General features: G+C 35.3%; 1 protein-coding gene across 1 annotated transcript in view; it reads right to left on the bottom strand.

Moving 5' to 3' along the window:
• The window catches only part of AKAP6 (A-kinase anchoring protein 6), a 258,767-nt gene that overhangs the window by 137,269 nt on the left and 104,931 nt on the right, over positions 1 to 16,567 (bottom strand). The window contains exons 6-7 of the mRNA XM_064713383.1: positions 15,629 to 15,751; positions 92 to 188 (exon numbers count right to left, since the gene is read on the bottom strand). Of these exons, the coding sequence (XP_064569453.1) occupies positions 92 to 188; positions 15,629 to 15,751 (220 nt within the window). The remainder of the gene's footprint in view (positions 1 to 91; positions 189 to 15,628; positions 15,752 to 16,567) is intronic.

A 16,567-nucleotide genomic window follows, 5' to 3' on the forward strand; every position in this document is an offset into this window, starting at 1 on the left:
AAGTGAATATATGCAGTAATTTACAGCAATGCTTCTTCATTCTTTAATAGTCTGGAGACATAAAGACTTGCAATATTTCAGAAGGATTTACCTGATTTGTGAGATACAATAAGCTCAAGAAGTTGGCGTCCTTCCTCTACCACTGCTTCTTTCAAAGCACAGTGGCTATCTACATTCAACTTAAAACTCTGCAGAAATAAAAGAAAAAAAAAAAAAAAGAGAGAGGGGAAAAAAACCTCAGCATCAGACATTGGAGAGGCAGTAACATAAAACACACATACAAAATTACTTGCTGGTTTTTATCAAGAACCACATCCCAATTCACCCAATAGCCAAACTAATTTGTGATACTAAAAGCTATTGATATTTTGGATCTGGGCTCAAAATGTTTCCATTAGATCAGCAAAGTGCATCTGTGTTGAAACAGCTGACAAATCTAGACATTCATTAGGTTTTATGAAAAGTCACAACCCGTAGGCTATATCTGAAGTAACAGTGTTCTATAAAATACACTAAATTTATGCCACCACATATGAGTTCTGTTTTTTTCAGAGTTCTTTGAAATGTTGGTGATAGCACTATTTATGAAACCATAAAAAAATTACAACATTGAATATATTGGCCTTATGTGCACTTATACAAATCTATTAATAATTGTGTTCCTGAGTTAACGCTCATATCCATTTTCAAAGAAAAAAAATCAGTCTGCTTTATATCTCTGCATTCTTACTTTGTAAAGCAACTATTTTTAAACCTTTTTTTTTCTTAACATTTTTAGTAGTCTGGAAAGGATCTCTGTTTTAACAGTCAATAAAATATTTATTTTTTAATTATTATTTTATTTTTACAAATTGTATTAAGCTCTAGTAATAAAGGAACCAGAAACATGATCTACTATATGTTATGCTATTTAATACACCAATGATAACTCCGATAAATTGTTTAACCATTTTCCAGACCTTCTCACTATACTTGCCTGTAAAAAAGTGAAGAAAAATACAATACAATGCCATATTTAATCATAAATTGTGTGCAGACCTAAAACGCATACAGGCAACACATTTTCTCTTTGAAATATCTATGGAATAAATGGAAACAATATTTGACCACTTGGAAAAAAAAGAGCTTTTCCTTCTCTTGGGAATAACTTAACTGGCAGAGATGAAAGGAGATTTTGCAAGTGCACATTCATAGCTTCTGGTTTTTATAAAACTTTATACTTCAAATGGTAGTGACCATGCTAGAAATGGAGTGCTAGGTAGCACAGAATACTCAAGAGCCCTCAATTCTTAAGGAAGCAACCATTTTCTTTTTTCCTAGCCCTTCTAGTCAGGTTGAGTGGCATAGCAAAAAAAAAAAAAAAAAAAAAAAAAAAATTGCCAGAACACAGAACAGTAATAAAATAAGGTACTTCTACTGTAATTTTTCATGCTTGAAAAAGGCATGTTCTTCAGAGTCTTAACAGTTTTTCAGGCAGCATTGTACCTGACAGTGACAGAATGTTTTTGAGAATTTTTCATTTGAATAAAGAGCAATAAACAGAAATTTTGCTACCTTTAGCATTTTTACTAGCCTCTTTGTAGGGAAATCTGAATACACTGTTTTGTACCAGCTTCTGAACAACTGGGCCAGTCAAGAGAAGAGAAGTTAAAAAGGAAAAAAGATGCCTAGTTTATGTCTGTCCCTTTCTTAAATCTAGAGTTTTATGAACCCAAATCTACAAGTTCTTTTTCTTTCATAAGAGCATGTCTGAACAAGCACTGACAATATTTAATTTACTGTTTACTTAAAACAGGCTTGTACTGAATAGTTTGTAATCATGCACTTCACAGGAAATGCACTATGCGTGTGCCTCACACAGCAAAGAGAACCTAGAGGACCTGAGAGTAGGTTGTGTAATTTCATATAATTGAAGTTGAGTATAGATGCAGCTGGATGTGGCAGTGTCTCAAGATGATGTGGATGTGTTTGATAGGAAAATTGGAAAAGATGAGGTATTCTCTTTCATTAGGAAAAAAAAAAGAGACTTGCTGTCCTAGAAAAGATTCATTTAACATAACGCACCAGATACCACAATACAGCTTGATTTTCAGGTGCACCTATTAACCAGTAATAACGTTACACTGAAGAAGCAAAATAAGATGAATAAAGATGGGGCCAAACTTTTGGTTTCTGACTAGCAATATTCTCCTTGTGCAAAATTCTCATTTTATGGATAAATTAGGAGTGGCACAAATGTCATGAACATGCATGAAATTTAGCAGAAATAAACTTTTCCCAGCAGTGAGGCAGCATGTCACGGTTTAACCCTAGCCAGAAACTATGCATGACACACAGTCTCTCACTTACTCCCCACTCAGTGGCATGAGGAAAAGAATCAGAAGGGTAAAAGCAAGAAAATTTGTGGGTTAAGATAAAGACAATTTTATAGGAAAAGCAAAAGCTGTGCACACAGAAAGCAAAATGAGAAATTTATTCTCACTTCCCATGGTTCAGCCATCTCCAGGAAAGCAGGGCTTCATCACACACAATGGTGACTTGGGAAGGCAAATGCTGTGATTCCAAACATCCCCCCCTTCCTCCCTCTTCTCCCAAATTTAGGTACTGAGCATAATGTCATATGGTATGGAATACTTCTTTGGTCCCTCAGGGTCAGTTGTCACAGCTGTGTCTGTATCCAACTCCTTGTGCACTCCCAGCCTCCTTGCTGGTGTTGTGGTACAAGGAGCAGAAAAAGCCTTGGCTTTGTGCAAGCACTTCTCAGCAGTAACTGAAACATCCCTGTATCATCAACACAAACCTATAACATGGCCTCATACTACCTACTATGCAGAAAATTAACTCTATCCCATCCAAGACCAGCACACTTTAAAAGGAGAGAACCATTCATATAAGTATAAATAAACAGTAGTGAATGTTGTTGATGTACTGCAGTATGACTTTTGAATGTTGATTTATATATGTATATATAATTTCTAGTCATTTCCTAAGGAAAAAAAAACTGGACAAGGAACAGTGGAAGGAATAGCCCTCAAGGCTCAAGGTTTCTCATACCTGAGGGGATGAAAATGTGACACATGAAAAAGACAGGAGTTGAAGATGTAACAAGTATTACATGTATATACAATGGAGAAATGCAAATTTACACAGCTAAAGATAAAATCAGAACAAATATTTGGAATGAAGGAAGACCTTCAAACACAGAAGTCTCCTCCCATCCTGGATATTTCCTGTTCCCTACTGTTTACTTATGGCATTTGGAAAATTGTAACTCTAACAGCGTGTGACCCAGGTACTCTGCTCCCCTCCTCCTCTGATCTTTCCTGATAATGAATGGAGCCTTTGCATGTGAAGAGAGGAAAGAAGAGGAGGGAAGTCAATTAATCAAAGCCATTTTTCCAGGCACATTTGCTGCTATAGAGCAGTCTAAATATCACACATGAGCACGTATACATTATGGAAAATGCATGTGCATTGGCCTGACAGCAGCTTTTTAAACAACACATTAATGTCATCCCTAGAACTACAGTGTATAAAATGTAGTTTACAAGCTGCAACAAGCAAAATTTCCTTACAAAGTTCTCTTCACTTTTTGTGATCACCATGTACTTATAAATAATGATCAACTGCTCTTATTTAGCAAGAAAGGAACAGTGAGGTAGGAATCACGCAGTTTTAGAAAAGCTGCATGACTATAATAAATGAAATTAAAACACCAATGGGGTAAATACAAGGCACCAAGAGTGCTATCTTCTGCTGTTGGCATGGGGCAAAGGAGCCCAGCCTTCACAAAATGAAGGCATCCCCTGACTTTCAGGAAACTTATTGATCCAGAAGATTACAATAGTGCAGAACATCCATGGGTTAAAAAAGCAGTACCTCCTGATCTATGCTGGACTCTGAAAACACTAAAAATAAAAGAGCACTATATAATAATCTATCCCTCGTATCTTACTTTTCTGTACAAATGGGGGGAAAAATGTGGGGAAAAAAAAACTGTGGGGAAAAAATATTTTAAGTTCTTCATAGGATTTATTTGATGATTGTAGCTACTTAAATTTAGGATGCTTGTATTGTGTAGGTATCCTACACTGTGTACACATACTGAGCTCTGATCTGCAACATTTCCCCTCTGTTCTTAGAAAATCTTTATAATTTGGCAAAACACCCGGGTCTTTACTTAGTCATATCTGCAGTAAGGACAGATAACTAGAATTTATTTGTTTGTTTGTTTCCAGAGGCACAGAGAGTTACTATAAGCATGATTTTTTTCAAGTCATAATGTATCAGTTGATTGTTTCTAATGCACTGTCTCTGAAACACAAATCAGCAACTAGGTACCATGTGAACCTACAATGCATATATAAATATAGGTTAGTTTGGATGACATAGCAGTTTACACCTATTGTCAGATTAATACAATGTATAAAAAGAAATATCTTTATTTTCTCAGTTCAGTATACTATCAGAATGTGTGGTGCACTGGGGTACCCCAAAAGAGAATTTTCTCAGGTTAATTTTTTATATTTTTAAATACCTTTATGAATAATATTACTGTTTCTAGAATGTTTATTTCTTAGAGCAATAGTACAGACAATTAAAAATTATCTAACTGTCCTGGATTCTATGGTTTCAGAATTTGAAAAAGGAAGATTAATTTAAAATTTCCTATTACTGTTTTTGAGACATCTACATTACTGAAATATGGACTTCTATATTTAGGTATAGTCACACATATAATTTGGCTAAGAATGTAGCACTTTTAATATAACACTCACTGTGACAGATATAATTCAATTGTGAAATTTAGAGCAATGGAAACAGTTGCTGGTAGAAAAGATACGGGATGCCCACTTCATTTATCTTAAAGGAAATATGACTTGAAACAATTCCTGAAAAATTATTTTTATATGCTTAATATACAGCTACTTTTGCAAGTACCTGTGCAACTCCTAGCACAGTTACCTTCCAATAATTTGCTATTACAAAATACCAAGATATGAAGTTCTGAACTCAAGTTTTGGTCATGGAATGGAAGCTGTCTATTTTCTTCTTCTTCTTTTTTTTTCCTTCAGTATTTTTGATGATACAGAAATTTTCTGTTTGGACAGTGCCTATTATTTAAGAATTTGTGTTAATAATTTAGGTTAATAATTTGAGTTAATAACCTAATAAGCCATGTAATAACCTAGTGGTATTTTCAGATTTCTGACTACTAACTTTCAATAACATTCAGTAAATCAAAAAGATAACTACTGCGTAAGTTGTCCTTATATTAACATAGAAATGGTTATACATTTAGCTTCTAGTAAAGTCTCATTTTTTAAATTAAACTTACTTAGTATTAAATAAGCACCACTAGGATATGTTTTCCTGGGAACTAAATATTACATGTGAAATGGTTTCAGTCAATGTCTCCTTTGTTCATGCTTTCCATAAAACCTAGGTGTCTACAAAGTATTTTTAATTTTCTTATTTTCTTTTAAGTTGCATTTTCATCTGACTGACACTCCACCTGTTAAAAGGAGCACAAGCACTATGGAAATGCTTTATGCAGGTCCATAGGCAAGGTTGAGTCTTACAATAGCAGGGATTCTACCTTTGCTTTTTAAGGAGAGCATGATGAACCCTCCTCTGAAGCATCAGCACCCACTATGTGTTTTTTCTTCTCTTTCTGGAGCTAAGAACATGCCTTCCCTACAGCAATGATGACCAAGGGGCCAATTATCACCAAATGCTAAACAAACCTCTAATGCCTAACAGAACATGACCATCATTTGCCTTAGATGAGCCATGCATTTTCTTCTGAAACCAGTGGAAACTGTTAGCTGTTTTTAAGAGTGAATAGTTAGTGGAAAGCAGATTTGGTCTTTTAGCCTCTGCTACAATGAGAAGACTTTAAAAGATCATTTTTTTTTAGTTTCTCTGGGGGCAATTCTTTCCACTGGCCGCTGTAAGCAGATAAAAATGGGCAAAATAACTATTTTACTTTTTACGTTGGTTCACAACACCAGATCATAATATAAAATGCCTTTAAAATTGACATAAAACTGGGAAGCTCACTACTGAAATTCCATAATCATCATGTGATATGGGCATTGCGCTACTGTAGATGTGGATCAGAGATGGTTTGACTGCTCAGATAATTTCTCTCTGTAAGTTTATCATTCATCTAAACAAAATATTAACTGAAAATTCTGGGATCAAAATGCTTAGTAAAGAGCTAACTATAGCAACCCTGGGAATGATTTTACCTTCTGATGATTCATATGCATTCTCCATCTTTCACTTGATCTGAATGTACTTTTTGTCTGTGAAGAATCAACCACATTTACAAGGAGAAAAACTATTGGGTGTTTAGTGAACAAGCAAAATTTCTTTAAAAGTGGAAATGGTGGAACAAATAAGAAATAAACGAGATTAAGTGTTGATTAAAAGAAAGGTCCTTCCTGCTTTTGTCTGTTTTACATTTCATGAATCTGAACACCAAGTAGAAAAAAAGACTTAGTAGAGTATCAGAAGGTATAGTAGATGGGACTAATGGAGTTAAATTAAGAAGGAGAAAATTTAAGACAAATATTAAATTTCCCATGAAAGTCAGATGTATTACATTGTATAATAACCTCCTAAAGGAAAAAGTGAAAGCCCAGATCCCTTGAGACCATTAAACCTAGACTGGATAAAAATGTGGGAGTAAGGACTGCGAATGCACTGACAGAGCAGTAACCTAGCACACCGCCACAGAATTTGTGTTGGGTGGGAAAAACTAGATACAAAGAGGCAGGCTCTACTCCAGCAGTCCCATAGTAATTCTACTTCTGTAAAATCACCTCACCCCTTTCTTCTCTGTCACATCTTCTGCCATAGTGGTATTAAACAATGTATGGGGTTTTTCCCTTAGTTGCATCTTGAACATGAATAACTCAATCTTCCTCACATTAAATGCTTCAGGTCTCTCAGTTTCTGTTTCTCACTCCTCATTGTGTTTGCCACCTTTTAGGTAATTTAGCCAAGTTTTGAATGCATAATTTTAGATATTGAGAAAAATTATAGTTAGCCCTATTCTCCAGGATGCCTATTTTGCAGATTTAGAAGACATAGAGGCCATTTTTGTGGATATTTTTTGTTTCAAATTCACTTAAATTCTTCTGCTGCCAGCTCTAATTTATTTTTTCTGTTTCACTATGTAACTTTCTCTTTGATTGTGTTGTCCAAACATATTTCATTGTCAAAAAAAAGTTCACATGAGGCTTCCCAAATTGAATCTCCATTTGTCTATTATCAAGAGACAATGAGGGAAGAACACAGGCAGGAATTGGCATGGGTAAAATTGCTATACAGTGAAACAATTGCTAAGTTGCCATAATCATGGTGAATTGCACATGCAGCCACTGTATACAATTGCCCTTAATCATTTCTTGCCTTCTTGAAATACTCAGAAAATAAGATGCAGAAACCACAGTTTTCTGACTTGTTCTGTCTTATCTTACACATTTCTAGGTACATCTCTTCCACCCAGAGACATCATGCCCAAAACACCACCTAATCAAAATATGTCCACGTCGTATTGCCCCACCATGCACAGAAAGAAAGCCAACCAAGAGATAACAGCTTTGGAAACCAAAGATGAGTTCATGGGGCATACCAGCCTTGATAAATATGGAGTTACCAAGGGGAAAATAACTTACACTTGTATAATATTTAAATCTTATTTAAATTTACTTACTATCAGACCAAAATGAACTCTCTGGAATTAACACTATGGAGTTTTAAAACAGTTCTTGAAAGATCTTAGTTTCAGGGGAATATGAAGGAGATATTCAAATCAGAGGATATGAAGTTTTATATATGTACAGACAAAAGTTTTCATGTAATTTGAAGGTGAACTAAAATTCCATCATAGCAAAATGTAGCTAATAAATTAAGATGTCAGATTATTAACCCAATTCACTTGTAGAATTAAGAAAGAGAAAAAAGTATCATAGGAGATGCAAATAAAAATATTTACCAATCGAAACCTCCATTCATTTCCTGGATTTTCTGTATATCTCCTGAATGCTTTGGCATTGCAAACACCAAAACACGGACAATAATTCTGCCACCTTGAGTACTTAAAATGTGAATGATATTATGCCTCTGACTAACATAGCACACAACCATGGGAGTGGTCAATAGCTCTTGGCAGCTATTTAAATGTTGCTGAAAGTGTGCTTGTTTGTCCTTTGAGATGCTGGCATTATATTTTTAATGATTTACAATCTCCAAATTTTATAAAAATTAATTTAATTTCATTTCCAAAAACAAATTACTGACTGCATCTATATTGATAATACCAGCATAACAATACTAAAATTTCAGGCAATAGCATGCATTTTAATAGACAAAAAAATTACAATTAACAGAGTTCCTACATAAGCATGATGCAGTTTATTAGTAAAATAAACATTAATTTCAAATAATTTTTAAAGGTGTTTCAAAATTTACTATGATAAATTTGTGTAAAGAGCATGACCAGGTTGTCATACACAAAGCTCCAAAGCTTCTAAGTCACAACTTATGTGAAATACTTTTCACTAAAATTTTCTTATTAGGTTAGTATTTTATAATGTTGATTCGATTTCATTGTACTATTATAGTCTCTGAATCCCCTATATGCAAATAATGTCTTCTGCAGGCCAAACACACAACAGACCCAGTGGAATCCCATTCACCACTCGGACTTACAGTATCTCCGTTTTGGGATACCTCAGGACATAAAAGTTTTGCAGTTTTGGGTAGTAAGAATTGAGAGGAAGTGAACATTTGCAACACTGCCAAATCAAGTTATCCTGCCTTGCTCAGATTTACCAACAAGTGCAAATGAATTTAAAAATTTCCCAAAGTCTGAATTCTAACTTTTTAAACCTCAAACATCATGCATTAAGAAAACCAAAACAAGAGAGCAATTTGTTTTTGAGGCACAGATAATACACTATAATTTCATATATGTAGAACAGAAGACTTCAAAATCCTCACAAGCAAGAGTTCAGATTTTGAACATTACAATTTCCCTTTTCCTTCAGTAGAAGAAGCAAAGCTATTCTAGGATGACATCCTAATATGCTCTGCCTCTGGTTTATTGTCTCCTCTGTCTAGAGATGACTGTAGCTCTCAGAAATAGAAAAGCTGGTACAGTTCTCTGTGAAGGCAGTTAACAACCAATATGTTACAGGCAGGCCCAGCAGACCTACATTTTATTATGGGGCCCTATCTCCTTCCTATGTGAAACTGTTAAACTGGGGGGGTAGCAAAGACTGTCCTGGGAAGGTTCAAACCAATCAAAAACGAAAGTAAATGCAATATTATTTTAATTTGCAGCTGCACAAAATACCTACACAAGGGTAAGTATCTACAAATTTGAAAGACAGGATAGAAAAAAAGTAGTACTCTTAAGAGTATGAAGTCTTTAGGAAAATTCCAAAGAAACTATTTCTTATACTCCAAGCTTGCACAAAACAAACATCTGGAATGGGACTATGTGTACAGGAAGACAGTAAAAGGACATTCTCTTCCTACATTAAAAACATATATGGTAATAACTGACCCAAATCATAATAGATCTACTTCTGTGCTCCTAGGACCATAACCACGGCCCACTCCTTCTCCTTTACAAAGAAAAGATTCGTGTCAGCTTTTTTCATTGCATGACCTTATGGGAATCATCTTTAGATCAAAGGCAGTATTTTTGTATTGGTCAGGACAACAGTGCTGTCATTAGAAGGGCAATATACCTGGATTTTCTTTCATATATGCTTGCTTTTACTCTTCCTTAGTCACCAAAAATGTGTTTTAAATTTGAAGAAGAGTCCAAACAGTTCCAAAACCTCTATTTTTCCCACAATCTGCAATTTACATTCTCTGGGTTCGGACTATAATACAGGTAGAGCTAAATGTATTGGAAAGACAGCAATATTTTTATACTTTAACTCAAGAAACAGAAAATTTTACATAGAGGTTATTTGTTTTACAGATTTTGAAAGCTGAATAATAGTCAAAACTGACAATATACTTGTATTCTGTTTAAGTTTGCTGTCTTACTTCCTATTAAATCGTTTTATTAGCCTGTGAAATTTGAGTTACACTCATGCACACTCAAAATGCCTTTCAAGATAAAAAAATCATAAAATTTAAAAATTCAAATAAACAATAGGCTAAACAAATCCAAATCCTTAGAGAAACAAAATATTAGGCCACTCATGGTGCTCACTCTTTAGTGCCATCATCCTGAAGAAAGTATTCTATATTTTGAGGAAATTATCTAAATTAGCTGCCATGCACATTGGAAATTCCCATATAGCAAAAGTACAATACGTAACTTCGCCATTTCAGAAGCTTTAATACCTTTAATAAAATTACCATTACTGCTGCTACTACAAAGACAGTTGGTAGATTAGCCCAAGGCATGTGTATTTAACCTTATTTTCAATAAGAATAGATATTTAATACTTCTCTAAACTGACATTTTTCAGAAAATGAGATTTTCCAGGGAAATGAGAATGATCTTTTTTTCAGACATAGCAGTCTTGTTACAAACAGACAATCAGGTATCATGAAATATCACTGAGGCATCATTACTTCACCAACACAATTTCTTAAATGTGAAAATACAATCTATTTTCTGTATGAAGGCATTTGCTATTTTCAGCTCAGAAATTGCTGAGCTATGATGTGGCCAGAAACATTTATAACAGAGACAGAAAAATTCTTTTTTCATTTCTCTTTGGATAATAAACCTCAAGCCCCCTGTATCTTAAGAGGAATTTGGTTCTGAATGGAGATGATATCTTAACTCTATGTACAGAAGGAAAGGAAATGCTAGTGTGAATCAACTTGTCTAATTTACTTTGAAATACTAATGATGCTTGCACTATGATATTTTTAAGACTCTAACAAGTAAAGTAAATATGGTGACTAAGGAGGTTAATATAATGAACTGGTTCTGGGCTAAAAGGGATGTTAATGTGGCACAAAGCTTGTGACTAAATCAGAGTAAATATTACTGACAGGGATCTGAAAAGAAAATTAAGAAATTACTATTAATGGATATTCTCAGTTATACCCAAACCACACTTTGTACTGCAATAACTACATGCAATCCTCACCACCTGTGGCTTTTACAGAACAATATTTGTTATTCAAGTTTCAACTAAACAGAATATATATTTTTTGCCTAAAAAATCCAAGAAGCAAGAACAGTCTTACTGGACAAAAATGAAGAAAAATGCTACACTACTAATTCCAAATTTCTAAGAAGACTTTACCTTAATTGGTTTTATCTCTACTGAAAAAATATTGTTTGCCAACATCTACTAATAATGCAAGAAGTATTTAAAAAGTTGCACCTAAATAAGTATATTATATTTTTCATTTGCAGGATCCCATTTAAATATCTTGTGTTCCCTAGCCCTAAGTATGCCTCCAGATACAGAAATAGCTTAGTACAATGACCTAAGAGCACACCACACTACGGTGCAAAAGTAGGAGTTGTGCAGCAACAAAAACACAAAGTACTGTGTTAACAGCAAAGGAAAAAGTTAAAACTATAAAAGTTCCAGGCCTCAGCAAATATATATAGTACCTTTTGTGTAAATCTTTTCCTCAGTGTTTCTAGCTTACTTCTTTACTGTGCTAAAACAATGTATCTTATCGGGCCATGGATAAAGTTAAATGACTTTTTTAACCAACCTAAATGGTCAAGAGATGCATGGTGTATTCTTATTTGTCAGGCTGGTTAGAAAGTCAGCTTGGTTTCACAAGCACAGCAGTACCACCTAGACAGATGCATTTAGCTCGTAAGCTGCCTTCAGGACACTGTTTTTAATGAAAACTGATTTGCATATCACCAAGTCTAAGCACAGTGTGCTAGCAGCTGATTTTGATCAGGGTGCCAATGGGCAAGAATCAGCATAACAGAAAAGGAGAGATACAAAAGATGAAGTGAATCAGGCACCATTTTCAGAAGTTCCTTTTTGGTAAGGCAAACAAAGCCATCTTTTCATTAGACACTGATTTTAACCTAATTGTTCAAAAAATTTTAAATCTGCTTCATTTTCTCTCTAGTAGGACTGAGTGAGACCTTTGTGGAAAAGTAGATTTCTACTGAAAAACACGCCTGTTTTATGAAAACATATTAGTGTTTTCAACATCTGCTGGCTTGGGTGGCTGCCTGCAGAGTGCCAGATGTTCAAGGGGTGGCTGCTCCATGTCAGCCCTTCCATATGAATGGGAAGCACACAGCTCCCAAATCAGTTTAACCAACATTACTGAGTTGTGAAGACCTGTAAAATTGAAAGAATAATTTCAGTCACTATTTCAGGGATCTCTGAGAGCATTTCAGTTTATAGATTTGTGCTTTGGTGTTATCTAAAATGAAGCATAGAGCAACTTTTGTTCTGCACAACATCAAGGAGCTAGGTTTTAAAATTTGCAAGAAAACTGGTCTCTAAGCTGAAGATTGTCTATTACAGCACACATTCAAGATGTAGAATATCTTTCAGTTTGTAGAAAAAAATCATACTCCTTAGCAATATGTATGGTTTCTCATCGTGGCAAAATCTATGGAGTGTAAGTTGTAGTTGTGATTTTAAGAATGAAATTCCAATAGGTCTTACAGTTACTAGTTATGATTGTGGTGTATTTGGGTACCAGGCCTGTGCCTGCATGCACACACAGTGCATTTAGTTGTGAATTCCCTTGGTGGTTCAGGAACTCCCCAGCTAGTCTCTGTGCAGATGAGATAATTGGAAAAAACAGACCAAATTGAGGAGAGGCTGCCTTCCACCTTCGTCACAGTGTGCTTCACTGTTTCAGGAGCTGTCCAGGCAGGACCTCCAGACACCTACAGAGATGCCTCTGCAGACAGCTCTTGCTGAGCCAAGAGCAATAGACAAACACTATTCATGTACTTCAAAGTATTGATTAACATCCTTGTGGACAGCATTGCCAGGCCAGGTACGAGAATTAACAAGAATAATTGTTTGGGGAATTGTACCAATTTAAGCTGATGTCGTGCTATGACACTTGAATTGCCATCCTGTTCAAGAGATTTGACTCCTCACATGAGCATTACCTCATGCAAGGATTTTCACAAGTTGATGCTGCAGGTCTTTTGTGATGCCGTTTTTTTAAACACACTCTATTTATGTGTCTGTGCCACACCATTTCTTGAAATGTCAAAGATGAAGAAAAGCAAGACTGAGTGGGGAGAGATTTCAAAATTCAAACCTTTTTCAACAGTTTACATTAAAATCCTAAAGTGACAGCCTACAATTTTACATACTGGAAAATTTGGAAGATGTTCTCAAAATTCTCCTTGTCACCTCTGCAGAACTTTTCCCAGCCAATGACAAAGGGAACAAGTGCATTTTTTGTGTTTTCTTGCTCCTGTTATTTTCTTTTCTTAAATTTTGACAGAAGATATTTCATTCATAAATGCAAAATATTCCCCCTTTATGGCACGAATTTTGTCATCACAACAAATGTACTTCAAAGAAAACAGTATCACATTTCACGGAATTGATAACTTGTGCCAAAGGCTAAGGATATATCTCTACCAATAAAATCAACTACATTCAAGTTTTCACCCATTCCATGATGAGAAAACCTGGACCAGTGAGGAAACAGTTATGAGATATGCTGGTGTAGATGCACTACATAGGAAACAACCAAGACATTTTCTTTGTTTTCCCATCTAGTTTACTACCAGTGTTTGTATTATAAACCTGTAAGTCTGGAACCTAATCATGTGAAGTTCCAAATCCTTTACTTCAGCATATCTTAGGTGAGTCTGACATGGATAATCTGACTGGCAAAAGAAGAAAATGAGAAGTGTAAGTCCCTCATACAAGCCACGATCTCCATGGCCTTACAATGCTCAACTAAGGGAAATTTCAACAGTGAGCTTAACACGAATTGAAGTTCATATACTTCTGTTTAAACACAGATTAGGATGTCTGACAGATAAAAGCCACTGAAAAGCTGACAATCTAGTTAATACAAATAGCTATCTTCCACGCTACAAAATGCTTTGTATTTTCTGCTGTGTAGAAACTAGTATAATTGCATACATTTTCTGAAATCCAAGAAACAAAACTCAGTTATGGTTTTTCAGGTTATGCAGTGAGTTTTTCACTGGATATAGATGCCATAAAATAATCATAATATTATCAAATATAAAATAGAAACAGAACCATCCTTTAGATATTTTACTTCTGTAATGAAGTAAAAAAAATCCCACCTTGCTTTATAACATAATGATCCTGAAAGCATATGAGAATTTCCTTAGCCCAGATACACAGAGGGCAGCTGGGAGCCTAACTGCTGACAGGGGAAAGTACAAGTGCCCACATACTCATTTTTCCGGACTACCTCTAGCAATGATGGAGTTGCCTCTGAGCTACTATTCCACATTCCAGTTCTGATATAGATGGGTTTGGCCTCACCTCCCCAAGAACCACATGGAAAAGCTGGAAGTAATTTGTCTGCAAATGAGCTACTGTGCTCCTCCTCATGGAAGAAAGGGGAAAAGAAACTGACTGTGAGAGTTACTCAGCCTGGTGATTGCCCTGCTACCTGGAATATGTTTCTTTTTATCCAGTCAAGAGTGGAAATTGTGATTCTACTCATAAAAGGTTCTCATCAGAAGTTTCATGTTGCAGAGTACAAAGAAAACAAATTGAAGAGACCAATGCCTTTTCTGAGATCTCATTTCACGATGCGCTCTGTGCCTTCAGAGCACCTGTAAACACAATGGGAAACATGGAACTGAGTGTGTGCAGAAGGCAAGGCAAAAATCTGAACTCTGCCACAGAAAACAAAGTCTGAAACATAAGGAAAAATGAAGTGTCTTCATAACAGATTTGATAGACTAGCATGATGGGCACTTAATCCAGTGACTGCCCATAGGCACTACTACAACAGAAATGTTTAAGAGCAACAGACAGGAGAGCTTTCTGCAAAGCTGAAACCCCAAAGACAGTTTTCAGATAGGTTTTAACAGTACATGTAGTTGATGTATACTTGATTAATTTAATAGTGGTCACTCCAGCATTACGGTAGGGATTAAGAGGACATTTTTTCCTGTAACGCATCACGTGACTTCCTGGGACTGTCAAATAATTTTCTACCATAATATTATCAGAGACTGGAAATGAGGCTGAGCTTTGGGGGTTTATGATCTCATGTGGGCTCAGCTAATGCACTGTTCCATATAACTGGGGTGTCTAGGTCATTGGCTCAGAGTAGTGCTATCACCACATTTTCCTCCATTTCATACTGGTAAGAACCTAAGATTTTGGCAGAAAGAGAGGAAATTTCTTAGTTTAACTTTCTGTACTTTTTTTTTTCTTTTTACCAGCTAGAGTAGTTTAATTTTTACAAAGCTATCAGTACATATTTCAAGTACAGAAAATAATTTGTTGGTATCTTCATTAAAATAATTTGTTGGCATTTTCATTAAAATAAACTACAATGCTGCAAATCTTACATTAAAATATAGACGCACACTAGTAATTAAAAAGTAATAATCAAATAAAAAGCACAGCAGAACACTTCAATTACAGACAGCAATCACAGTATAATCTTGTCCTACCAAGTGTGTCTCCAGGTATAGTTTCAGGCTGTCTGTCTCTGCTTTAGGAGGAGTCCAGTTCTCTGTTGTTTCCATGGCTTCATTTAACCAGTGAATGAATTCATCCAGCTTGCTTACAAACCCCTTTCCATGTAAGAAAAAAGAAAGAACAAGTAAAGCATTGGTTAGTAAAATGGCAATGTGAAAAATGTATGCTCAATTTTATTATATTTTTTAGCCAAAAGAGTTAAATTTTACCTCTTATAACCTAAAACAAACAAACAAACAAAACAGAGAGTGGTCTTTTGGTAACTGAGTAGCAGAACAGTGTTTCTGGGAATAATCCAATGTGATATTTTGGGACAAGACAATGTGGAATCCATATGACTGGATGAAATAGAGAAAACAGCAAAGTTTTAGAGAATATGAGGGAGATATATAAAAAGCTTCACAGAAATTATAATGAAAATTGAGCTTAAGACCTTGCACTGAGCAGATTGGTTTACTATGAGCACTGAATGTTGACAAAAGGGCTGAACAAAGCTGTATTAACAAGGTATACACAGCAGATCGAGGGAAGAAATTACTTGTCAGAACTTGGGTGTTGAGATTCCTGTTTTGTTTCATAGCATGAGACTCAGAGAGAGGAAATCAAACAGTAGATGAGGCAGAATATATAGCATTTAATATAAATATTGCTGATTGCATTTGAGCCACACAGATGGTGCTCCAGAGAAGACAGGAGCTCCTGTTTCTCAGGAGCACCATTTATTTCAAGATTAGTACCAATTATATTGTCTGATTAAAAATAGTGCCCCTGAATTTACATGATTGGATGATTCTATCAGCACATACTGAGTACAGATAATTTTACTGAAGTCTTATCCACCACAAAGCAAGAGAGTAAATGGAATAAACTGACCGTGATGTTTATAAGCACCCTGAAAATTAACTCTGAAG

The sequence above is a fragment of the Zonotrichia leucophrys genome, chromosome 5 (assembly GCF_028769735.1).
Source record: "Zonotrichia leucophrys gambelii isolate GWCS_2022_RI chromosome 5, RI_Zleu_2.0, whole genome shotgun sequence".
Lineage (NCBI taxonomy): Eukaryota > Metazoa > Chordata > Aves > Passeriformes > Passerellidae > Zonotrichia > Zonotrichia leucophrys.